Raw genomic sequence first — 24,635 nt, forward strand, 5'->3', positions numbered from 1 at the left:
AGTTCGCAACTACACCAGATCCCTCAGCACTGGGTCAACTCTACTCTTAAACCCCTCCAGGGATGGGGACTCCACCACCTCCCTGGGCAGCCTATTTCAACACCCAACAACCTGTTCTGGAAAGAAGTGCTTCCTAATATCTAGTCTAAACCTTCCCTGGTGCAACTTGAGGCCTATCGCTTATTGCTTGGTTAGAGACTCATCCTCAGCTCTCTGCAGCTTCCTTTCAGGGAGCTGTAGAGGGCCAGGAGGTCTCCCTTCAGCCTCCTTTCCTCCAGACTAAACCCCCCCAGTTCCCCCAGCTGCTCCCCAGCAGACCTGTGCTCCAGACCCTGCCCCAGCTCTGTTGCCCTTCTCTGGACACGCTCGAGTCATTCAATGGCCTTTTTGGGGTGAGGGGCCCAAAACTGACCCCACTCATCGAGGGGCGGCCTCACCAGTGCTGAGCACAAGGGTCAGATCCCTTCCCTGTCCCTGCTATTTCTGCAGTTCAGACTGAAGTGACGATCTCCCTCCCACCTGCGTCCCTCTCTTGGAGGCCCTGTTTCCTGCTGTACCTTGCCATACTCTAACTGATGGAGGGTCCTGCTGGCAGATGAACCCCTGGAGCAGATAGCTGGACACCTGCTGCTGTATAAGTTCTCATGGAAGACTGTGCCCCACAAATTAAATGCTGCTCTAGATTTATGTCTACATGATCACAGTTTGGCTATTTTTGTCTGGTTCTTGTTTCGCAAGACCACTTAAGGTGACATTTTTCTGGACTAGCCCCTGAGTCTCCGACATGGTCAGTCTGTACTGGGTAGCCAGTGTAGCTGTGCTCCCAGTAATCCCTTTGAGCTAAACATGGCAAAGACTGAGTTGGTGACTGCCCTGGAAAGCACTGCATTGAAAGACTGTCGTTTCATTTGGAAGGGTAAGCTGCTGTTACTATGAAATTCACCCTACAGCCGGTCTTGGTGTTGGACAACTGGCATGATAAGGAGTGGCTGCTTGAATGCAGTAATTCCTTCCAAGCTTAAAATTGTTCCCTGGCCAAGTGTGGGCAGATGGCCGAGTGGAGAAATAACTCCAGCCTTGGGCAATCTTCAAAGTGTCTGGTTTGGCTGGGATTTTCAGAGAAATGTAGAAGTGACATTTTTCAGTAAGAGCTGATGACAGTGTACACACCTCGGTGTACGTGTGGGAGCAGGGTCAGGCCACTTCCAACTACTGCTGTGAGGTCGATGCCTTACTCTGAGCAGCCATTTTGAAAGTCCGAGCTTGTTCTCTCCAAAACCATTTTTGTCCTTGGTTGTGTGAGGAAGTCTCTGCAAGGAGCAGTTTGTTTAGCTTGTTCTGTCCATCCTGACCTTGCCAGAACTTCTTGGCTCAATGCTTTAGAGTTGTCTTTACCTCCATGCCGTAACAGCTGCCTGAATGCTTGACTTTGGGCAGGGGGTGTGGGGAAAAGGGAAGAGATGGGTAAGGAATGGTTAGCAGCAGTCCCAATACCTGCTTGCTGAAACCATCTGATCATGTTCTCCAGAGGACTGGTAGCACAGCTGTTTGGTAGGACTGTGACTCAGAAGACCTCTAACAAAAAGCCCCTTAATTTCCTTTCTGGAGCTTTAGACTTAATAAGCTTCTGATATGTGAAGCATAGGGCTGTTCCCACTGTAGCTGTTACCTTTGTTTTGTTACTTGACTGATGTTTTCTGTCAAACTAAGAATCCAGTAAGCCCTGCATTTTTTTCCATAGCACCATTTTAGTTACTGTTTAGGTTACTCTGACAAAAGGCTTCTGTGCTTGTTTGGAGCAGGGACTTTCCATTAAAAAAAAAAACCCTCTGGGCTTTGTGCTGCCTGTTATGAGTGCAGATGCCCGACAGCCCTGTGAAAGTGCTGTATGTGTTAGGAGGGAAAGCTCGAGATGAACAGGAAAAGGCAACGTTGTGGATAGGCTCCTTTCAAGGCCATTCTCTGCTGCTAAACAAGCCACTATGGAAAGCCTACTCGTGACACTTTTACAACTTTTTGGGCTAAAGAATAGCTGGGGTAGCGTATCAGCAGTCTCTCCTGAAGGCCCATCCACCTCTGGGAGATCAAGTGAACGGTGTTTTTCAGGAAGGTCAGATAGCTGTGCTTCAGCAAAACCACCTCTTGTAAACTGTCCCTTGCTGGAATAACTTAGAACACTCTGACTCAAGATCATTCTCATCACCTTCCTCAAGCTGCTCTAAATCAGTGGTAGTTACCTCCTTCCCACCCTCTCAGACAAAACTCTTCCATTTAGTGTTGTGCAACAGATGAGGAAAAACAAAAGTCAGTGCTGAAAGCTGTTTCATCTGCTTGTTGCTATTTAGTGTTTACAGTTGGGTCCTGGGAGGAAGCTTTTTGGAATATCCTGCAGAGCAACCCTGGGATTTTAGAGTTTGATTTGGATGGTGTTTATTTTGCAGCTGGCGCTATACAGCTGGTAAGTTGAAAGAAGCAGAGGGAGAGGAGATCACTCATTTGAAAACAGGAATAAATATAAGCAAGGTGGAAAATTAAGTCAAGAAGTCTTCTGGCACATTGCTTTCAAGGCAGGAAAAGTCTGTTCTGCAGTTGATCAGATTCCTGAAAGCAGCAGGGGATGCTTTGATGTCACATAATACTTTTGCTGGAGACTGGGTTTTGCTGTTAACCCTCCTTGGAAGACCAGGGAGTCACCATGTCAAATACAGAATTCAGGACAGAAGGTCAGAAGGGAGTAGGTCCTGAGTGCTATGGCAGACAAAATGACATGACAACAGCATAACTAAGACAGTACCTTCAGTTTCGTTGCCTAGAAACTGGATCTGTTAAATGAATGTGGTAGAGCTCTTCACTAGCCTCTCCCTTGTGTCCCTTTTCCAGTTAATAGTATTAGATCTTCAAACTACTGTGTCAGGTTTTGCAAGATGGAGGCCCAGATGAATGTGGGTGTGTGAACAGGTACTGCATGCATGAATCCAGACCTACTTCCCGTATTTGTGGCTGAAAAGTGGTGGTCTGGGCTCTTAAATTGAAAGATTACAGGAACTCTTCAGGACTGAACCAGGAACTTGGTGTTTTGGACCATCCAGTAACAGCAAACGAGCTTCAAAAATGAAGATGTTGGTGGCTTGAAGCTATTTAGGTCACAGATATTAGAGCCTCACATATGCTTGGAGAAGTCACTCAGTTCACTCTTGGGATTTGTTGTGCTCTTTCATTTCAGAGATCGAGCCTGCACAGTGGCTCCTTTGTCAAATAGCCTGCTTGATTTCTGAAATGAAGTTTTCCAGAAAGTGCTGGGTTTAGTCTGGATACCCCCACCCTTGGGAGGATGGGAGAGAAGAGACCGTTGTTCTGGAACTGCTTGTGATATTTGAAATTCTGAAGAAATCAAAGCTGGGGACTCTTGGCCTCTGAGAACAGTGTGAGCAGCGTCACTGGGGACACATGCTACCATTCCTTTACATACCTCTCTGGCCTTAGCTAGTGAGAAAGAAGAAAGTCAGTTTAGCTTTGTAGTATACATAGGTTAATTCATATGTGAGTTCTTGGAAATCCAAGCAATGATAACAGCTGTGCTTTTGAAAGCTTTCTAGTATGCTACCCAAAAGGATTAGAAGGTTGGAATATTTCCTTAATTGCCTGCTCTGACTCTAAGGACTTACCTTTCCTCTACTGATCAGACAGGAGGTTTACAGTGTTGACTGTTCTGGTTGGTGCAACAGCTGACCACTGCCAAATTAAATGCTAATAAAGAGGAGGAGCAACCTGCTGTGGATTTTTCTGTGTGTTCATGTGATATTTTTTTAATCTTATAACTAATACCATGTTAAATCCTGAATTAGAATATGGAACAGCTTTCTCTAACATGCAAAGCTTGTCCTGTGCCTCAGCAAGTAGGTTTCCCAGCAATTTTGACTTTGATTCTTCAGTATTACCATAATGTTGCCTCATCTTGGTTTGTACATACTTAAGGGAGGAAATAGCTTCAATTGAATATGTTCAAGCCTCTTGATGATTATAGCTTTCAAGATGTAAATCTTGGGTGCTGGCTGCCTGACAGAAAATGTCCAAGTGGAAAGACAGTCTGGACTAAGGGTTGGATTTTTTCATAGGCTGGGTAAGTGAAGGGAGATGTATGTTCAGCTAGATGCCTTCCCCATCTCTCGTGCAGAGGCTGTGTTGCATTGTTGTCTCCTCATTTGCTGACATATGTGCTTTCTCTGGCCCTGTGGGTACAGGGTGTGGTTTGTTTTTAGTTTACAAAGAATTTCTAGTCATCTGGGTGTGGGGAGGGTTTTTCATAATGTTCTGGCAAAACCATCTATGCTATTGCTGGTGGCATCACTGAATGCTTGCCCTTGCCGAAAAGAGCTGGAATCTTATCCTGTAAGCAAGTGAGAACAGCAGATGCCAGCAATTCTCTGAATCAGGTAAAATTTAGGATATAGAAACTGAAAACTGGTGAAAACCTTGATGCTGAATAATATGATGAAGAAATTATTTTCTTGCTTTGAGGATTTTTCAGCAGCAGTTGTGACAATTTCTAGGTAGGCTAGAGAATTGCTGGCTGCTTTTGTTCTTGGGGGTGAAGCAGTTCCCTAGGAGCCCAATTTACACGAGGGGAAACTCTGCTATTGCTGACATCAGTGCAGCCCTGTTCTGTTATCACAGTCTGTGCTGACAAGCTGCTGGCTGCCATCAGTGTTTTCAGCACCCTCTTGGGCAGCTCTTCTGTGAACAGTAAGTATTTAAATGGTACACTTAAAATAATGGTAACCCATCCACACTGCTTCTGTGACTGTGTGTTGGTGGGAACATGCCAGTACTGCCCCAGCTTTTGCAAAACCTTCCTGCTGTTCCCTGAGCACCAGGGACCAAACTAGTGTCATAGGCCGGGTGTGATTCTGCTGTACTGGAACTCTTCATGTTCCTGCAGCTGTAAAAAGGTCCTGGACAAAAAGTGAGATAGGTTACTGTTGGGATAAGAGGATGGTCATGAAGCTGAAAGGTAGGTATGTGGGGAAGTACTGCAGAATAACTGTGCTGGACAGACAAATTCCTCTTTCTGAGAGGGCAAGCAGTTGGGTTGTTGCAGTTTTTGTGCTTAAGATGGAGCTTACTGCCTGTACATTGAAAGCTGGCAATGCATCTGCTTTGACATGTGAACAAATGCTTGGGAATAATGTGATTTTATGCCTTAGTGGTCAGCATATCCTAAAATAGTAAGTTTGAGCTGTTGAGCTTTGACATAGACAAGAACAGTCTTGCTTTAACAAGTAGTGCTGCGTGGTTTCTAGCCATATGGGGTTTTTTGACTGGGTGTGACTTTGAGGAGGTGTATTAAGATTCCCTGGACTTCTGCAGTGGCAGAGAAGCAAGTTAAAATCATCTGCATGTGCCATTTACTGAGTGATGTGGCATTGCGTAAAGTGAAGTGATGGCAAATGGAAAACACATTTCATACAGTGCATAATTAGATGGTGGAACTTATTTCTGCAGGATATCCTAGAAACTGTTAGCTTGGAGAAAAACTAATAAGACCTGCCTAATTAACTTTCCTAAACACTTTGAAAATTAATACTAATTCCCTCAGTGCACTTAGAAGCAGCTATGGTGGATAAATGGAGGATTCTCAGTTATTCCTCATATTAGTGTCTCCTCTGAACACCTAACCCTGGTCTGTACAGTTTGCTGCAGTGCAGAGCAGCAGGTTAGCATTCCCTGGTGGGGAAGGAGAGGGGAAAGCAGCTTGTGACCTACTGGCTAATTCATGCCTGGTTTGCATTTATGCCCTAAATTCATGTGCATGCTGCCATAATTGTACACAAAACTTGCAGAAAGAGTGGTGTTAAATAGGGAGAGTACAGAGACTGGTTGCTATTGTGTGACTAATACTGTAACAGCCAGTTCTGACCAGTGCTCTCTTCATGGTCTTAGATATCCTGCACAGTTCTTGCTCTTCACAAGACCTTTCTAATACAGACACTCGGGGCTGCAGAGCCAAAGCTGGCCTGGACAAAAAGCTTCAGTGTGCAGTTGTCAGGAGCAGACTCCCCAGCCCCTCAGTGAAGGAATCATTATTTTGAGACTGCCACAGAATGTATTTAAAAGCAGGGATGAATGGGGCGTGCAATAAATGCTATTTCTGAAAAATACTCTCTGGAGTGCAAACCTCTAGGTATCTTTAGTTGCTATTTTCTCTCTCCTGTTCTGCTACCAGATCAGTCTTGTCTCTCTAGTTTCCTTTCTGATGGTGTTAGAGCTACCCTGAGTGCTGCATTTGTGCTGTTGCACTGACAGGTAGTGCATGGTCAAAGTCTAGTAGACAGTCCTTTGTGCTGGGGCTGATGCTGCTGCCAGGTGAACTTTATATGCCACACCTGGGTGAGACTGCCACAGGCACAGCTCTGGATCAGTGGGATGAAGTGGATGCTTCAGTGCATCAGCATTAGTGGAAAGATTTGTTTCCTCCTGTGGCAGCATCTCTCTGCAGCTTATATGAGAGACTGTGCACTGTCTTAGGAGCCTCTGGCTGATACGTGGTCCCTAAGCTGTGGTCCATGTACTAATGAAGTGGTCCTCATGTCTCCTGGAGCCCTGTAAGCAGTGCTGTGCTGAGCTGCAGGCCAGCTCTGCTGTAATGGAGAGGCTGTGCCTTGGGTGGGCTCTGAAATGGTGTGTGCTCCTGTCTGAGTCTTGCTTTCTCTTATCAGATGTGAGATTTGGCACTGGCTGTGGGGAGGTCCATGTGGCCTGTCCCAATGGCAGGGTCTGATGGAAATGTCTGCTGTCTAGAAAGCCTCTGCCTCTGTGGAATGGATGGTTCAGAGCTTGCTTCCTTCCTGACAACCCTCTGGAGAGGACTAGCTGCTCTGTGGCCCAGATGTGTAGGCAGGCAGGGTTTCCCTGCCTTCTCCAGGGACAGGAAAAGCAGCAGCATAGGTGCCCTCTGACTGTTGCTGTATGCACAGAAGGCCTTTTTCCTCCCGGTCAGACCCTCCCAGGAATCCTCGCTCTGCTGCAGCCGGGGACTTGCTTTTTCCCCCTGTGCTCGCCATGACTCATGCCTGGGTCAGAGCCTGCGTGGTGCTGTGTGAATGGAATGATCCTGAGGCAAGGAGGGGGCTCAGGGGGAGCTGTCTGTACAGCCATAGAGTAAAAAGGCTTCTGGGTGATGCAACGAGTCCTGCTGGGTCTTCCCTTGTAGGGGCTCCTTGGCACTGTTGATACTCCTGCTTGGGTTTGCTCGCCTGCTATTTCTGCATCCCCTGGACAAAGGCAAACAGGAAGAAATGGTGTATCTGAGTGTGGCTTTAAAGCTAAGCTGGATTTCTGTCACTGAGAGCTTTTCACACTTGTGAAAACCAGTGACAGGGTTAGGATTATGCTTCTCTGATGGCCTGTGCTTGCTGTTCTTGCTGCATGGCTGGGAGTTTGACTGGGGAGTGCATGCACGTGGTCATGGTGAGGAGACATCTCTTGTCTTCATGCCTGTGTAGGCTTACAGACTGATGAGGCCACACCTCCATTACTGTTCAGTTTTGGGCCCCTCACTACAAAAAGGGCATTGAATGACTTGAGTGTGTCCAGAGAAGCTGGTGCAGAATCTGGCGCACAGGTTCTGATGGGGAGCAGCTGAGGGGACTGGTGGGGTTTAGTCTGGAGGAAAGGAGGAGGCTGAGGGGAGACCTCCTGGCCCTCTACAACTCCCTGAAAGGAGGGTACGGAGAGGGGGGATGAGTCTCTTGACCTAAGGAACAAGCACCGGTCCAAGAGGGAATGGCCTCAAGCTGCCCAGGGCAGGGTCAGGCTGGCTCTGAGGAAGGATTTCTTTGCAGAAGGGGTTGTTGGGCGTTGGAATGGGCTGCCCAGGGCAGGGGGGGAGTCCCCATCCCTGGAGGGGTTGAAGAGTCGGGCTGACCCAGCGCTGAGGGATCTGGTGGAGTTGGGAGCAGTCAGGGTGAGGTTGATGGTTGGACTGGAGGAGCTTCAAGGGCTTTTCCAACCTTGATGATTCTGTGATTCCAAAGCAGACTTGGCTGGTTTAGTGGCTCTGCAGCCCTGGTTGTGCTGGTATACCTGTGTCAGCAGGGTCTGCTGGGGCCTAGGCAAGATCTGGTGGTAGGAGGAACTGGTGTCTCTGCTGCTGCCCAACTTGTGTAAGACAAGCTGGTGGCACAGGTGCTGGTAGTCCATGTGCTGGGGACTCTGCTGCTGGGATGGTTGAGTTCCTGGAGCAGGACCCTGGCCTCAGAGCCTGATCTTAGTGGAGACTGCAGGAACATGGATGATGAGCAGAGATCCCATCCCTTTAGATGTGTTACTTCACATCTCTTGGTGTGTTTAGCTAATTAAGCATTAGCTCTCATTAGTGGGGATGTTGAGAGGGTGAGGACAACCTGACTCCCAGTACAGAGCAGAGGCTCTGTTCCCTTCACTTCATCCACTTTGTGGAAAAATGTGTGTAGAAGGACAATGAGCCAACAGGTGAGAGGCAAGGGGCCCTGTCCCTGGGAATCAAGCACCCTCACTCTGTCAGAGCTACAGCTCTGCTTCTCCTGGGACCATGCTCAGGGATTTTCTCTTACAGTGACTTCTTGAGGCAGGATGGTTGCTTTTTGGGACCTTGGTTCTTGTTAATGAAGTATCATCTTTGACAGGGGGAGGAAAGGACTGCTCCTGCCCTGTGCTAGCTGGATTGGAGACCTGCCTGAGTCCCACAGGACAGATGGACAGCTTGCTGGATGTGCATCTGTGGAGTAGGGTGGAGTTGCCTATCACTGCTCCAAATTGCTTTAAAACCCATACTGAAAATTACTTTGGGGAGGGTGGGGAGAAATTAACAGTGACTTCTAATACAAATAGAAGCCCCAGTAATAGTTGCTGCAGATGGGTTTGGGAGTGTCTGTGGCTGGCGTTCTCTGTAGCATCTGTTGTCCTTACTATAAGGCTAACTGTGCTGCAGCAGTCTGCTGAAAGGGGGAGATGACCAGAAGGCCAGCAGAGCAAGATCCTGTATTTTTAAACCCCAGTGTTCTTGGGTTGGTGTCATCTGATGCTCCATGCCTCGAGTTTGTGACCTTCTAAAGTGGCTTTTAAAAAAAAAGGCAAGCTGCCTTGCCTTCCCAGTGTAATAGTTTTCAGTGTATATGTGCTTATTATGATTTCTCTGCCAAACATTGGTATGAATTCCAAATAGGAGCATCTCCAAGAAGCTCAAGCTTCTGGTACATTGAAAAATCCAAATTCCCTCATTTAAAGAGATCACAACCCTCAGCCCTTCACATTTTTGCTTCCCCCCCAAAGTATAGGGACTATGTCTCTAATCAGAAGTGGCTGCTGAGTGTTGTGCAGTCCCATGTGGCAGAGTACTGCCACTCTTGCCCTCTTGCCTGCCTTATGCATTCCCCTGCATAACACAGCATGTTACTCAGTGCTGTTGACTAATGCTGCATCTCAGTCATGGGTGACTGGAGAACACAAATGGTTGTACAAAGTATTTTGTGGTGTGTGTTTATGGATGTAAGCTGTACTATTAGTCTAAAAACACACAGCTGATGTTCAAGGAGATGCCTTTGCTTCTGTATTTGCATTGGAGGGGTCTCTGACTGTAATGTTTGAGACATGCTCCCTTGAGTTTGAGGTCCTTCTCCTGCAGATATGTCAAGTTCTTTTGTTTCATTAATACACAGGAACTTACTGTGCTTGGCAGTGGTCAAGAAAGTGCAGAGGAGTCCCTTTATTATTAATAGGTAGCAGATGAATATGTAGGTGATAAATACTATCCTGCCAGCCTAGCTTTAGAGATCTGCAAGAGTGCTGTAACCCAGGGGGGATACTGAACCTGAACAGGAGCAACAGATGATAAATCTTCAACAGCCCTGTGCTTGCTTGACCAGGACTTGCAAGTAATATCCCAGTTTGGGAAGCAAAAACCTTTTTGCACAGGTCTTTGTTTAATACTATAGCCCTTGCAAACATGAAAGCACTTGATGCCCAGTGATGAGGAGGCGGCAGCTGTGTTAGCTTCTCTGGATAGATTGTGGTGGTGTAGGTGTTTCTCTTAAAGCTGAAAAGTTATTTCTTCTCCTTCTGGAAACAAAAATGCCAGATAGCTGAAATGTCTGCAAATCTAGTACAGTGTGTACCAACAGGGAGCTGAAGTAGGGTCAAGAACATATGTGGGTTGGATGGAGAGTGTTCCCAGAGGAAGCCAGTGTGCCTGTGTGGGAAGAATGGTGCTTGTAAGGGCATCTCCCCTCTATGTGCTTACCTCACAGGTGAGTTGATACTGTTAACCACTTCCTATGGTTGTTTGGGTTGGGAAAAGTGACTTGGGAACAACTCTAAGTGAGGTCTGCTCATCTTCCATATTTGCTGGTAGGAACAGCTGCAGCTTGGGGTTTCAGGGTATGGCCTCAACTGCTTCAGTGGGAGAGAGATGAGCTGGCTGCCCCTCATCTCTCCTTGGGGTCTGCTGCAGACCCACCTTCCCTCAGTGTGACCTCTTTGGTGTGCTCCCTGACATGACTGTGGTGCTCTTGCTTCTGGCTGGGAGTCCAGGGGGCTGCTGTGAGAGGGGTGCCCCATTGCGTGTGGGGAGGGATGGGGTCAGAGAGCCCAAGGCCTTGGTGTCTTTCCTGGAAACAAGTGTCTGCCTTCAGCTGGTTGGTGGGAAAAGCAGCATCCCACAGGCAGTGGGGTAGCAGTGGTCCCCTTGTCCCAGCTGTCACTCCAGCCATGCCCAAGCAGGCTGCAGGGCTTGGTGCTCTCCCTACTGAGCTGTGCTGTGGCCAAAAGCTGAGGACAAGTAGGGCAATAACAAGGGAAGTGGAAGCTTGAATTTCTCCACTAACCTTCTTCAAAACTACTTGATGTGATTTGGATGTCTGGAGCAGGAGCCAGGCTGTCATGTGGCTGGGTTTAAGCAGGGAGGTGGAGATGTTTTTCCCCTGGTGCTGCTGCTTGGGAGGAGCACCTGGAGCATGCTGTCATCTGGCCTGCAAGCATAGCCTGGTTTGTGTATCTGCTCAGTGATTATAAGGAAACAGCAGGTACTGTAAGCAAAGCTGAGGGCTATGAGGAGCTGGTGAAGTGCTTGACTGTCAGAGAGCTTCAGAAGGGCTTTGCTGGGCTGGTCATTCTGTAGGTCTCTGCCATGGAGGCAGCACACAGTTTGGACTGTAAGGTGGGTGAGCTGCTCATTCTGGGATGCTGCTGCTGCTGGGGGTTTAGACTTCAGCTTGGTGGAGTGAGGACTGTGGCAGAAGAGCCCACAGCCCATCCCTGACTCCCCAGTTTAGTCATGGTCAGCAACATATTTCCCTGTTGGGTGCCTGTTTTTCTCTATGTAGTATCAAGGTGAGAATTTTTCTTTTTTCAAAGATCAGTACTATAAGATTTATGAAGGAAAGACACTGAGGGAGTAGGTATTTATAGCATTTCCATAAATAGTCTCTTTAAATGAATGCAGTCACTTAACTTTGCTTTCCAGGAGTGTGGTTTTGTTTAACCAGTGTAAAACTTAAAATTTCTTCAACACTCAAAACAGTCATTCTTTCAGAGCAAGAGATGGCATCTTCACATGGATTTCCCATCTTCTAGTTGGGGAATCCATGTGAAGAGTACTATGACTAATAAAATTTGGGTAGATTTCTCATCTGTGCCTGACGTAAGTATCTTGACCTTCATTCTGCAGAATACTCAAACATCTTCTATACAAGCCAGATATGGATTCAAGGAGGCCTGTGTGCTATAGCCATGGCCATAAAGGCTAGAAACGTCTTGTTTTAGTAGAAAAAATAAGGTCTGAAGTGATTGCTGTGAACCATTAATAAAGATCAGTATTGTCTTCAGTAGCAGTTGTAACTGGGGATTGTTTTTACTTGGACACCCTACAAATAAAACATTTTGCAGTTCATTGTAGTTTCAGCCTTCAAGTGTTCTGCAAGCTGATGAAAATCAGAGGTCAGTTGCTTGGAATGCGGCTGTTCTAGTTCCCTTCACTATTGAAAACTGCCTCTAAGTGCAACTCCTTCCATCTATGAGACCCTGTGGCAAACACAAGCCTGAAGACATGCAACCAAAATCTCCAAGGGGATAATGCAACTGATAGTGGTTCTCATTTGCTTCAAGATTATTGGGTTGTTTCATTTAAAAGACAAATGAGCTTGTCTTGTAGTAGGAGAGACTATTTCAGAGCATATTGCTTTATGCATGAGGAAATGAGGTCATTTCAGATTTTCCCATGGAGAAAGGGGGGAATGTATGGAGCAGGGAAGTGATAGTCTGAGCCCTGCTAATGTTTGAGGGCAGTCCAACTTGCCTTCACAACTGACTGGCTTGGAACCTTTGAGATAATTTAACAAAAATGAGGATGGCTTGAATAGGTCCTTGAAGTCACTGAAATTATTAGAAATATCACCAGGCTGTATTGAATCAGCAATAGCAACAAAATAAATGGGCACTTCATGCTAGATATACACTTGAGGGCAATTATATTTTAATCTAAAACTGAAATACCTTGGCTGTGATCTTGGCAGTGCTGCCAGGTACTGAGCAGGTGAGCACAGTCTTGTGGTACTTGAACAGGGGCCTCTTAAGGCAGTGCTGGATTTAATATTCTTTTATGACTCCTACATTTAGTCTTTCAAGAAGCAAATGTCTGGTTCTCTGGAAGGAGAGGGGGAGGATCACAGCATGCCCAGCTGGTTTGGGGGTTAGGAGGGCTCTTCAGGCTAAGGCTCTGCAAACACACCTCTTCTGCCTGGGGCCACATGAGTAGGTATTGCCCAAGCCCCTGAGAGCAGCAGGTAATGTCATGTGGAAGAGGCTAATTTGGAAACATGCTGCTTTCTAAAAATAATTATGCAAGTAAGACTATAAACAGACATCCCTTCCCCCAAAAAATCAATCATCCACAGCACAGTTGTGAATTCTAATGACTCGCTTAAATAAGCCTTAGAAGTTCTATGAGCAGGAAGAGTCTAGTGCTGCAAAGCTGGAAGCTTGAGCAAAGCTTATTTATTTTCTTGTTCTTCTGTACCTTTTTGGAGTGTGGCTGATGTTCACAAGCAAACTTTGCTGATGGTGCTGCAGAGTAAGATGTGTACCTGTGCCAGCATCCATGTGGATTGTAATTCCATGTTACAGCACAAACTGATTTTAAAATATAATAGGCTATGACCTGCAGCAACTCAAGAGCAGATTCATATCCTGTTGAGCTGTAGCCCTTTGGAAGGGGTAAATCAGCAGCTGGAATGCCCCTAACTGGTGGGCTTGAACTCTGAACCATGAGGGCGTGCTGCCTGCTCAGTTGGTCCGGTAACATATCCCTCCTACAGAAATACTGGGATGCTCTTGGCTTCCTCAATGTTTTATTTCTTCCCACAGATGCAAGAAACACTGAAACTTAGTTCAGACTTGTGTTGAGGGAGAAGGGCAGACTGTTATAGATGGGCTGGTCAAAAGTCCCTGCTTTATGGTCACAGAGGACTTCAGTGGGGTTAATTTGCAATTGCACCAATTAAAGCATCCTCAGTTCTTCAAGAGTCCTGATCTTTTTGTGGTTTTCATTTGCAGTGTTTTAGAGCTGTACACTTGTTTTTATAGCTCACATAGTCAACCCTTTGACTACCTGTAATAGGGGTGGGTTTTTGTTGGTACTCTATGGGTTTTTTCTAGCAAAATCTTTGATGCTCTTCAGCTGAACTGAATGGCATGAAGGGATCCCCAGGAACAAGAGAAGGGGATGTTGCAGTTTCCCCCTGTATATAGAACAGCACAAACAGTATTCATACTGTCGGTTTGTAGGTGGAAGGATGAATTTGGATCTAGTTTATTGACCCTGAACACTGCTAATCTTCCTCAGGAAACTCTACTGCTTTTCTGTGCTGATGTGTTGCCCTCCCCTTGTTTTGACTGGCTGCAGTGCTTGATATCGGATAGCAATTGATTTACTTTCCCCAATTACATTACAGCCCAGTGGGGTGTAAACAGCAGCTGGGAAACTTGAGCTGTGCTCCTGGTAAACATGAGAGCAAAACCACCACCCTGTTTTGGTCTGGCTCCAAGTGGGATGGTGTCGCAGAGACTCACTTGGGTGGCAGGGGACCCCAGGCAGCTGGGGTGCTGGGGCTGGGCACTGTCCCCGGAGAAGAACAGAGGCTGTGTGGAGTGGGAAAACAAGGTATTTAATTTGAGGGCCATACTGACATGCTTTTTCCACTGCCAATTTGGGTGGCTCTTGCTTGTCCTAGATAATAGTCCTGGTACAGTAACACAAGGCAGCGTGAGCACCCTGTGTTTTGGTGGTGTAGCAGCAGCCTGACAAGGGGTACTTCTGCAATTGTTCTGTACAGGCTGCTCCTACACTACTCTGTTGGAAAGGGCTGTACAAGACAGGGCATAAGACTTGGCCTAGAAATTGCTGTAGCTATTTAAGGTGGTGCTCTCTGGTCAGACAACCGTGGCAGAGTGACTGTGTGGGCACTTCCCATCTGTGGGGTGCCCAGTGCCTTCCTTCTCTGCAGCTGGCAGGGCTCTGGCCGCCTGCATCTCTGGCAGCGTGTGCCTGTGCAGCTTCACTACGGAGGGCAGGATGGTGCCTGAGCACCCAAAGACCTGGGCTGCTCTTGCGCTCTCTAGTGCAGAGTGTGTTTGCGGTTGAACTTCCCTCTGTCCTCAGCAGCAGTGTCCTGCACCCGGGGCTGTGGTGGCAGATGAGCTATTTCAGCACGCACCCGCGAGGCTGTTCAGCTGTACAGCCAGGGAATTTTTCTGTGATGGGGCAAAGCTCTTGTAGCTGTGCTCACACAAGGGATGCTTCCCCTGTCTAGCAGGCTGTGCTCTGTGTCGTGTATAGTCAAGATTTCTGCTGTGAAGGCAGATGAACATCTGTAACCAGGAAAGCTTTAACTTAACGAAATCTACACCTAAGGAGGCTTTTGGGAATGTGCAGCAGAGAACATGGGGAAAGAGAAGGAGCAGTCGTGCAGTGACTGTTGCTTTAGCACCTCCGTGACTCCTGCTGTGCTGGCAGGTTTGTACGTTTGCACAATGAAACAGATGCTGTAAAGCAGCTTCCATGGGCAGAAGTCAGCTCTGGGGTGTAGTTCAACCTGTGCTGGCACAAGTGGTGCCATCTAATCTGGTACCTCTGAGAAAGGCATCCCAGTGGCAAGCTTGACTTGCTTGGAGATGCTAAACACTTTTGAGCTGGTGTTGCTCAAGTATCTGCAGCAGGTTCTGCTGCTGTCCTGAGCGTAGGGGCTTCTACTCTGCATGCGGAAGGTGATAAAGTGGGACTGTCAGGTAGGACGTGTGAGCCTCTCTGGTTATGCCTTGGAGCGGGACAGCATTATATGTGATAAAGCTCCTCTGCACACCATGAAGAGGCTTGGAGACAGCCGCAGGAGCGGGAGCCCAAATCCTACTCCGTTGGTACTGGGGTATTCCCAGCTCCACTGCAGAGGCCATCAGCCCATCACAGGGACAAGCAGGTACCCACAATGGCAGGTGGGACCCCAAACCAAGAACCCCTGAACACCGACCACCCTGTCAAGGCCCTTCCTGGGGTCATCCCAGCAGAGCCTCAGCCCTGGTGTCCCCAGTGTGACACCCATCACCATGAGCCATGGGGAGCAGCCCTCCAGATCACCTTTTAGACTAAAAGGGGTTGCTGCCAAGGCCTGCTAGAAACTATGTCATGCAGAGGAAAAGCAGTTTGGGATTGCACAGGGCTTAATGAGATATTTAGGGGATGAACCAAAGGTGGGACAAGAAAGGGGAGGAACAAGAGTGGGGAATACAGGGGTAAGGGGATAAAAGGGCTCAGTTGTGTGTGGGTAGGTGGCTGGTCAGTATGCTTGTGTGGCAATGCACTGCCCAGCACAGTCTGTCCTGTCTTGGACAGCAGCTGGAGTAGGACTTAGGCCTCAGGAGCTTGTATGTCCAGAGGCCAGGAGCTGAGCAGACCGAGTGCAGCTGCTGCAGGATCCACCTTGTACATATATTTTCTCTAACAGACTTACATCCTGTCAAGCCAGAGACAGAAGCAGGATGAGTCCATTGCTGCGGTCTGCAATCACGTGGGTGCTCTTCTGTGATCTGTGTGGCCAGCCATGTGTATATACATAATGCGTGTGCTCTGGGTGTCTGCTGGGAGCGCATCTTCAGCCTTACTACTGGTCAGATCTGGGGACATGGAGCAGCAGCAGCCTCACTGCCCTTGGGTTGTTGCATCTAGATGATGTGTTTTCCTCTAATGAATAGCAGCGAGGTTTTTAAGGTACTTCATAAACTTTTGTTCCTACCATCAGCATCTAACAAATTTTATGGCTTCTTTCCATTTTTATAGGAAAAAACACCATCCTGGTCCAGACACTGAAACATGTCAACTGATGGAACAAAGAACTGAGACACTTGGCTGTACTAGGACACTAAAACATAGGGTTTAGCCAAATAAAAATTCCCCAACGTGGAGGCTTACACCTGCCAAACCCTGTAGCATTCTTGGGAGGCTTTTCTATACCTCTTCTCTGTTTCCAGCCTTTCACACATCATGGTATTCCTTTTGACTTCTTTTGCAAGCTAGCTGGCTCTGCCTTCCGCTTCCCCTTACGCTTTGGTTTGGGTTACCCAGTGTGAGCTGCTGGCTGTAGGCTGTTTCTGCATTTCTGCCTCCAGCTTCCACTTGGAGGCTCCTCTTGGAAGTTGTGACTGACCTGCTTTTTCTTTCTCTTTTACTGTATTTCTCTCCCCAATCTGTCTTTTGCATTCTCCATTCTTCCCACCTCCATTACTGCAGGTTCATCATGCCTAGTGGCATATAAAAAGACTCCACCTCCTGTCCCACCTCGGACCACATCAAAGCCGTTCATCTCTGTCACTGTGCAGAGCAGCACTGAATCGGCGCAGGACACCTACCTGGACAGCCAGGACCACAAGAGTGAGGTGACCAGCCAGTCGGGACTCAGCAATTCTTCGGACAGCTTGGACAGCACCAGGACACCCAGTGTGACGAGGGGAAGCGTCGTGACTCCAGCAAGAGAGACTCCAGAGTTACCTCAGAAAAATGCAACTTTGAAAAGTGACAAAGGGACTCTGACTAGCGAAGAGCCTAAAGTGGAGAATATCCCTAAAAGAAAGCTGTCGTCTATAGGAATACAAGTATGGAACAGTTTGTTCTCCTTTGTCCTAAGGAATGTCCTTAACCCATCCATTTAGCATGTGCATTTTGTGTGACCAGGTGTGCATCTGAACTCACTTAGAATAGTACAAGACATTAACTACCTTGTCAAACTAACTTTCTGTGTTCCCAGGGGTAAAATACAGCAGAAGTTTTCCATAACAGACCAGAAAGAACTAAGTTCTTTATAGTACAAAATTAAAATGTTTCATAAAGCAGTGGGACCATGTTAACTGGTTGAGTCCCTCTAAAGAAGTCTTTTGCTGCTTGGATGCCAACACTGAGCCTGTGCTCTGTACTGTGTATTACTTAACATCAATCTGCTCCTTGTCCATCACGGTTCTGGGGACAACTTTCTTCGAGAGGTGGGCCCTTCTACTTGACATAGCATGGTCTGCTGCAGTGTGAAATGCTCCCAGGGCCATAGGCAGAAGGAAGCAATTCCTTGCTGTCACCTGTTCCCAGCAGGTTGCTGCTTCTCTTTCTGGAAGCATTTTTTAACTCTGGAAACCGATAGAAATGAGCTGTTGATTATATAGTCAAATGAGAACCCACTAAATAGTGTAAGTCCATGCTTTATTCAGCTAAATGTAAGTCATCTGCAGTTGTACGCTCTTCCTGCAGACAAGATTTCCCATTTACAGGTGGCTGACTGCTGTGAACCCTTGTTCTGTCCCAAAGGGCTGATTCAGTGCTGCAGGCTATTACCTGCAGAGAGGAACCTGAACATTTGGGCAAGTCAAAATGCAGGATCTGCACCTTGAGCCACTGTGTGTGTGTGTGCACCAAGTAAGATCTCTGTAAGGCTAGCAGGCCTGTTAGGTACATGTGGTAGTGAGGGCTTTTCTGCAGTGCTAGTGGGGCAGAATACATGCTGAAAGGGCAGCAAGGCAAGAGAACTCACATTGAAGAGGCTGACTGCCTTCCTCTCCTCTTCCTTTTCTGAGCTGGTTCCCAAGCCACCTGCTCCATGGCCTGGATTTTCTTCCTAAAACCTTCTAACCCTCTTACCCAGAACTGTGGAGGGTGTCAATCCCTGTGAGAGAGGAAGCTGGGTTTTGCTGTCAGTCTTAATCAGATCACTGCCCTCTCCTGAATCTCTTGGCCTTTGCTTTTGTCAGATGCCACAGCCATGCAAACAGTGGTGGATGGCATTGCTGAGTGCTCTTAGAGCATATATCTGGCAGCAGCCTGGCAGGATACAGTCCTGATCCCTAAGTGGAAGCAGACCTGAGCCTTGTGCCTCTCCTAAGACAACCCTCCAGTTGGTGTGTGGTGTCAGCATGCTGTGTGTGTGTGTGCAGCACTCCTGGTGTACTAATGTGAATTCCAGCAGCAAGTTCTTGTGTCTGTTTTTGTCTGTATTTTTTTTGTTTAATAAGGTTGACTGCCTTCAGCCAGTGGCAAAAGAGGAGCCTCCTCCACCAGCCACCAAATTCCAGTCCATCGGGGTACAGGTAGAGGACGAGTGGCGGTAAGTGAAAGACGCAAGCTTTTGTAGTTTCCTTTCTTTTAAATTGCACTTCCCCCACTTTTGCTTAGACCTTCTCCCCTTCTTTGTTCCAATATGAGTGGTGTTGAATGGGGGCCCATGGAGAGCTCTTCCTCCACAGCACATACCTGCTGCAAAAAGCACTTGTTTTGTAAACAGCCAAATCAATGGGAGTTTGAAATTAAAAGTACAAGATGTAATTATAGATGTGCGTCAGTCCTCTCATCTGAATGGCCTATTGCAGTAAGCAGGCAACCTTATAATTTTGTCTGTCTGAATGTGTGGTGTGTGTTTGTGTGTGAGGAGGGGCAGGGCGGGCAGGGTGAGGCTCATCTCCAGGCATAATAAACAAATGCATTTCACTGTCAGTGTGTGAGGCCAGACACATTGAGTTCTGCTATTTAATGTTTGCTTTTGATCTCTCTAGAAACAGCCACTCTCGCAGTATGTCCTCCAAACAGGACACAGACTCTGACACACAGGAACCTAATAACTCTAGCTGTAAATCATCTGAGAGAAGCCTTGCTGAGTGCCCCCAACACAACAACTCTGTTGGTGTTGATGCCACTACCAGGCAACCAGCCAAGCCCTCACAGATTAAGAGAAACCTCTCCTATGGAGAAAACAATGACCCAGCCCTTGAGCCTTCCTCTCTCCCTCCTCCTGACCCCTGGCTTGAGATGTCCTCCACCTCGCCATCAGAACCCACGCAGCCAGGAGCCTGCCGGCGGGATGGGTACTGGTTCCTGAAGCTGCTACAGGCAGAAACAGAGCGGTTAGAAGGCTGGTGCCGCCAGATGGACCAGGAGACCAAAGAGAACAATCTCTCTGAAGAAGGTGGGTGTTGTCTGGTGTCCAGAGGCTGACTGGAGTAGCCTAGCAGCTCCTTCCTTGAGAAAGAGTTGTAACTGAGTGTTGGATCAGCTTTCTGCAGTTAAATTGCTGATAGTCCCAAGAGAGACAGAACATGGAGATGAGTATGGGACAAGGAACACTTTTTTTTTCTTCTTTGGAAAGGATAAGGTGACTTCCTATAGCAAATGGGGTAAGAAGTAATACTGTGATACAGTGTGTAAGACTTGCAGGAGATGGTGCAGGTTCTTGGACATTCAAAACTGCTAAAAGCTTAAATGGATTGCTTTCAGGGAGGCTGTGGAATCTTTCTCCCTGCCTAACCCATTGTATTCAAGCAGGCAGGTGAAAGCTTAGTTGGCAGAACGCACACGACTTCTGGGCTTGTTTGATCTGTTGAATCTGTGGACTTGTCTTCACAGCGAAGAGGAGGTTTCTTCATATGGGAAAGCTTTGTGCTAAATACACCAAAAGCACATGCACAGGGAACACAAGCAACTTGATTTTATTGGGTTCAGTCCCAGTTGGGTTGTTCAATTATTTTCAAATGAGTTGGCAAAACCTTTGCTTCTTGCAGTGAAAATCATGCCCATGGTGCATACAGAGTGACAGAAGTCGGTGACTAGGCTGCAGAGGGCAGAGTCTTTGTTTTGAGTCTGATTTTTTTTATTTATTTATTTTTTTAATACCTGAAAAAGGTGAAATAATGGTGAGACTCAGTTATAGCTCACTGCTAGGGCTTGGGGGAGCTAATCTCTAATCCTGTTGCTCTCAGATGCTGCACTAGCTGCCCAGCCCTTCTTTTGCCTGTGGCAAGAGTGCTCTGGCAAGAAAAGACATCAAGGCCAATGTGGCATTAATCTGTGACCCCAAAGAACAGTCTTCTAGTAGATTCTGTAACAGAGACCTTAGTGAGTATGAAGAGAGCCCATCTTACACTTGTCCCATCAAGACTGATAAACATTCAGAACTGATTCAGTAGGTGCAGCCGCAGACCAGAGAGAAGGGGAATCAGTTCATCCCTGTTCACAGTGTAGCTGCATGCACGTGGGTCTCTCAGCTGTGCCTTTGGAAGGGGAAAGCCCATACAGTATTTATCCATTAATGAGCAGAAGAATGTTGCCGTGCCCAGAGGCTTCTTGGAAAACCCACTAAGAGCAGCATAAAGCCCTAGCCTGCCAGTATTAATCACTTCTGGTAAATGGAGGTTGGAGACAGTTTTGCCCCTTGCTGCCTTCACCCTGTGCATGCGTGGAAGAGCATGTTATGATCTGCAATCAGGTGCCAGCAGATCTGCTCACTGAGATTGTGCTGGTGGCTTGTCTGATAGGCTGAAGACAGTTTAAGGTACTTTCTGTTAATTCTGATGATGTTATTCTCAGTCTGGCCTGCTTTTCGCCTGCTCTAGGGGAGGAGTAATAATAGATGGCAAAGACAGATGCAGATTATAGTTTCAGTACATCTTCTTTCCCTGAGAGCAGTTAGTTCCTTGGGGATCTCTGAAACGCCTTTTCTAATGAATGAAGAGTCTTTCATTGTTCCATAAACACTCATTCATTGCTGCATTTAATAGTCTGTTCAATTGAGGTTTAATAGACTGTTCAACTGAGGTTGTGTTGGTTTTTTTTGTGGTTTTTCTTTCTCCCCCCATAGTCCTAGGAAAAGTCCTGAGTGCAGTGGGCAGTGCACAGTTACTAATGTCACAGAAGTTCCAGCAATTCCACGGCCTCTGTGAACAAAACTTGGTGAGTCTGGATCTGTTTCTTCTGGTTTTTGAGAGGGGGGATGTATCTGTTTCAACAGCACTATAAGAACATGGTCAGGCATTAACAAGCTACTGTCACTGTAAAAACAAAGCCAGTGCCGCTGTAGCCTACAACCTGACCACCATGCCATACTGCTGATTTAAAATGGCAGCTGAGCCAGTGGGAGGCTGATTGCCTCAACCTCTCTAGTGAACAGGCAGCGCTCGAGCTGTGCTCTGCTCAGGAATGAGTGTTTGCAGTTCCTTTTGGTGCTTACATGAGCACAGAGGAATTTTCTTGAACTGCTAATCAGGGCTTGCTGAATACACTGTGAGTCTCTCTGTGGGTCTGAATTGTCAACTCGCCATAATGCTGTGTGTCCTGGAAACTATCTCTTTCTTGTTACTTCTAAAGGGCTTTTTGAGGTGAACTACTGAGGTTTTGCCAAGTAGGGAGGAATGTTTGGAAAGTCTACTATTCATCTTCAAACATGCTTGCTTTGTATGTAGATTAAGTAGATGGTAAAACTGTCCCAACAGGATTGTCCCCCACTGGCCACAAAGCACTGTTTGAATCTGATCCCTTTGAATATAATGCAAGGTTTTGCCCTCGCTGAGAGCTGAGCAGGGCTAATGTGGGGATGTATGGGAATCTGTTTTGGTTTTCCCCTCAAGCTTTATCATGGTGTAGATTTTGCAAACCTTGGAGGTGGATTCCCCTTTACTTGCAAGAAAAACCTTAAAGAAACTCGGGAAGGAGCAGGGGGTGAAATGCTGAGCATCTGCTTGCTGATCTCTGGCTGATCACAGCTGAGACTAGCAGCAACCCACTAGCTGCCAGGCTTTCAACAGAGCTTTGTGTTGAGGCCTCCCTTTGACGCTTTGTGCTGAGTTGCTCGGATCTGATCCCGTGCTTTCCTTAGACAATCTAGGCCTATGATGACAGTTCAGATGTTTCAGAACTGGGAAAATTGTGTTCTTGGAAGAAACAAGCAATTTAAAATTTTTCAACCTAGCCTGAGAAATACTGATACTTTCAGATTGGGGGGGAGGAGGGGTGTGTAGCAAAGTAATTTAGCTCATGAAATATGTTGGCTTCTTTGGATCTCTGTACGCTGGTGTGCAAGTTCTCCAGGTGTTGGAACTGTGCTTTGCATTGTGTTGTGTCTGTTTCTGTTATTACCCACCCTGGAATCAGGATCTCTGTGTAAGAAACCAGCGTTCTAGCTCTGAATCACATGCTGGGGACCTTCAGTTGGAGGTTACTGCTGTGGAGTTAGTGCTAGCTGGGGAAGCCTTGGTAAAACGGGAGCTAGTGCTTTCTGCTACAGAGAGTGTCTTTTTCGGGATGCTTCTTCAGGCTCTTATAGTAGAAATACTTCCTGATCTTTGCAGAAATAGTTTTGACCATAAATGATGGCATTGTGTGTCCACATATTTAGGGTTGGTGTCTCATACGGGTTCTTGACATTTCAGTTCTCGGGCAGGTAGACTTAAAAGGGGTGAATATGTAGGCTGTGCAGACTGCTCTGCTTGTCAGGAGGGCATATTGTTTCTGAAAGGCTTTCTTTATGCTTTCCCTTCTAGAACCCTAATGCCAATCCCAGACCCACAGCCCAGGACCTAGCTGGGTTTTGGGATCTCCTGCAGTTGTCCATTGAAGACATCAGCATGAAGTTTGATGAGCTGTACCACCTGAAAGCTAATAGCTGGCAATTGGCAGAGACACCGGAGAGAAAGGTGAGTGTGGGGCAGTTGTGGGTGGCCAGAGCACCTTGCAGACATTTCAGGTATCTGAGATTTATTTCTGTTTGCAAATGGAAGATCTCTAGGGCCTTTGCCATCTTGCACATGTGCAGTGTAATCTCACAGCCTTGCAATGCACAAAGACCATTCCTCTTGAGTAATAGTGGAAACAATTTTGAACAAGGGGAAAAAGTGTTAAAGATGGAGAGAGACCAGAGTGGTGACTGGTGGTGTATGCTTAAAGTAGTGGTACAGAGGCCTCTAGTGTTGCAAGCACTGTATGAATAGGTTTTAAGTATTCCTGGTGTCCGAGTAGTATAAAAAACACCTACTTGAACTTTTTGAAAATGCAGCGCAGGCTGTGTCCCTGGGCCAGGCTGCCTGACCAAACGTGAGGGTAGGAAGGAGGACTGTGGCTCTGGGCAGGGTGGTATATTGGAATTTTGCAGTTCTGGATCAAGTTCAGTCTTCATACTGCCTGTGCTGTGCTCTGACGTATAGTTGGGCCAGACATGGTCTGCAAACTCTAGTCCACTTTGCAGAAGGCCTCTATGCCATGAAATGCAAAATGGCACATTTCTAGAAATTGGGGAAGCTGATTTTGATGAATGTCTCGCTCAAGAACTACTCCTGCTGCTTCTTCCTGACACTCTGCCTCACTGCTTAGTCTGTCATGCCATGAGAGTCCCCGCCATATCACAGAGAAAGCTTCTGTATGTGCATTTTTATTTTATGTTTGGGTTTTTCCTTACTGTCTCCCTAAAGGAAGAGAAAAAACCACCCCCTCCAGTGCCAAAGAAGCCAGCCAAGTCCAAATCCCAACTGAACCGGGACAAAGTCTCTGATTCAGACAAGCAGCGCCAGGAAGCTCGCAAGCGTCTTATGGCAGCCAAGCGGGCTGCCTCTGTCCGGCAGAACTCGGCCACAGAGAGCGCAGATAGCATCGAGATCTACGTACCCGAGGCACAGACCCGCCTTTGAGCAAAGGGGCAGAGGAAGGAACCGTGTGGTTTTTATAAGTCATTAAAAAGGAAAAAAAAAAAAGGTTCTCTCTAAACTAGTGTGATTTATTCAGTCTAGAGACAATGAGCCATCCTTGAAAAGGGCTCCTGAGTTGGCTTTTTTCTCTCAGCTTTAAGTAATGAAGATTTTAAAAAAAAAAAACAAAAAACACACAAACAAACAAAAAAAGAAAAAATACCCCTTGTTTTCTCACTGGCTGTGGTGTTGCTGAATGGACTGAACAGACTCCTGGAAACTCCAGCCCCTCAACTTGGAACTTCAGTCTTTTTACTTGTTCTATCTAATGAGAATTATTAGCTTGTTTACAAGAAGAGGACAAGAAAACATGAAGCCTTGAGCACTTGCCATGCTGTGTTCTTCCTCCTCCTCAGTTCTGTTCTTACTTCTCATTCTTTAATTTTTTCCTCCTGCTTCCTTTCTCCCACCCTTTGCATGGCTTTGTTTACTGTGTTAGAAATAACCTCTCTTCCACAGAGCTCCTGAAGAGAACACCCATTCAGTGTGTACTACTGTTGCACTCTGCTCGCAAGCAGCCTTTCTTGGGGGTTTTTTGTTTTCCTTTTGATGGGGATATTGGGGGGGGGGGG

At 47.0% G+C, this 24,635-nt stretch overlaps 1 protein-coding gene across 6 annotated transcripts in view; it reads left to right on the forward strand.

Annotated features, from left to right (window-relative positions):
- Positions 1-24,216, forward strand: part of DLGAP4 (DLG associated protein 4) — a 151,224-nt gene extending 127,008 nt beyond the window's left edge. For 4 of the 6 annotated variants that reach the window (XM_026867240.1, XM_026867237.1, XM_026867238.1 and 1 more), the window contains 6 exons: positions 16,811-17,172; positions 18,574-18,665; positions 19,111-19,520; positions 21,189-21,280; positions 22,867-23,019; positions 23,791-24,216. In XM_026867240.1, coding sequence (XP_026723041.1) covers positions 16,811-17,172; positions 18,574-18,665; positions 19,111-19,520; positions 21,189-21,280; positions 22,867-23,019; positions 23,791-24,006 — 1,325 coding nt within the window. In that variant the 3' untranslated portion in view covers positions 24,007-24,216. Of the gene's footprint in view, positions 1-15,793; positions 16,568-16,810; positions 17,173-18,573; positions 18,666-19,110; positions 19,521-21,188; positions 21,281-22,866; positions 23,020-23,779 lie in introns of those variants that run through there. The other 2 variants (XM_026867243.1, XM_026867242.1) reach the window with 2 other exon arrangements.
- The last annotated feature ends 419 nt before the right edge of the window (positions 24,217-24,635 follow it).

Source organism: Athene cunicularia, unplaced genomic scaffold (assembly GCF_003259725.1).
Source record: "Athene cunicularia isolate RWA unplaced genomic scaffold, athCun1 SCF_2, whole genome shotgun sequence".
Classification (NCBI taxonomy): Eukaryota; Metazoa; Chordata; class Aves; order Strigiformes; family Strigidae; genus Athene; species Athene cunicularia.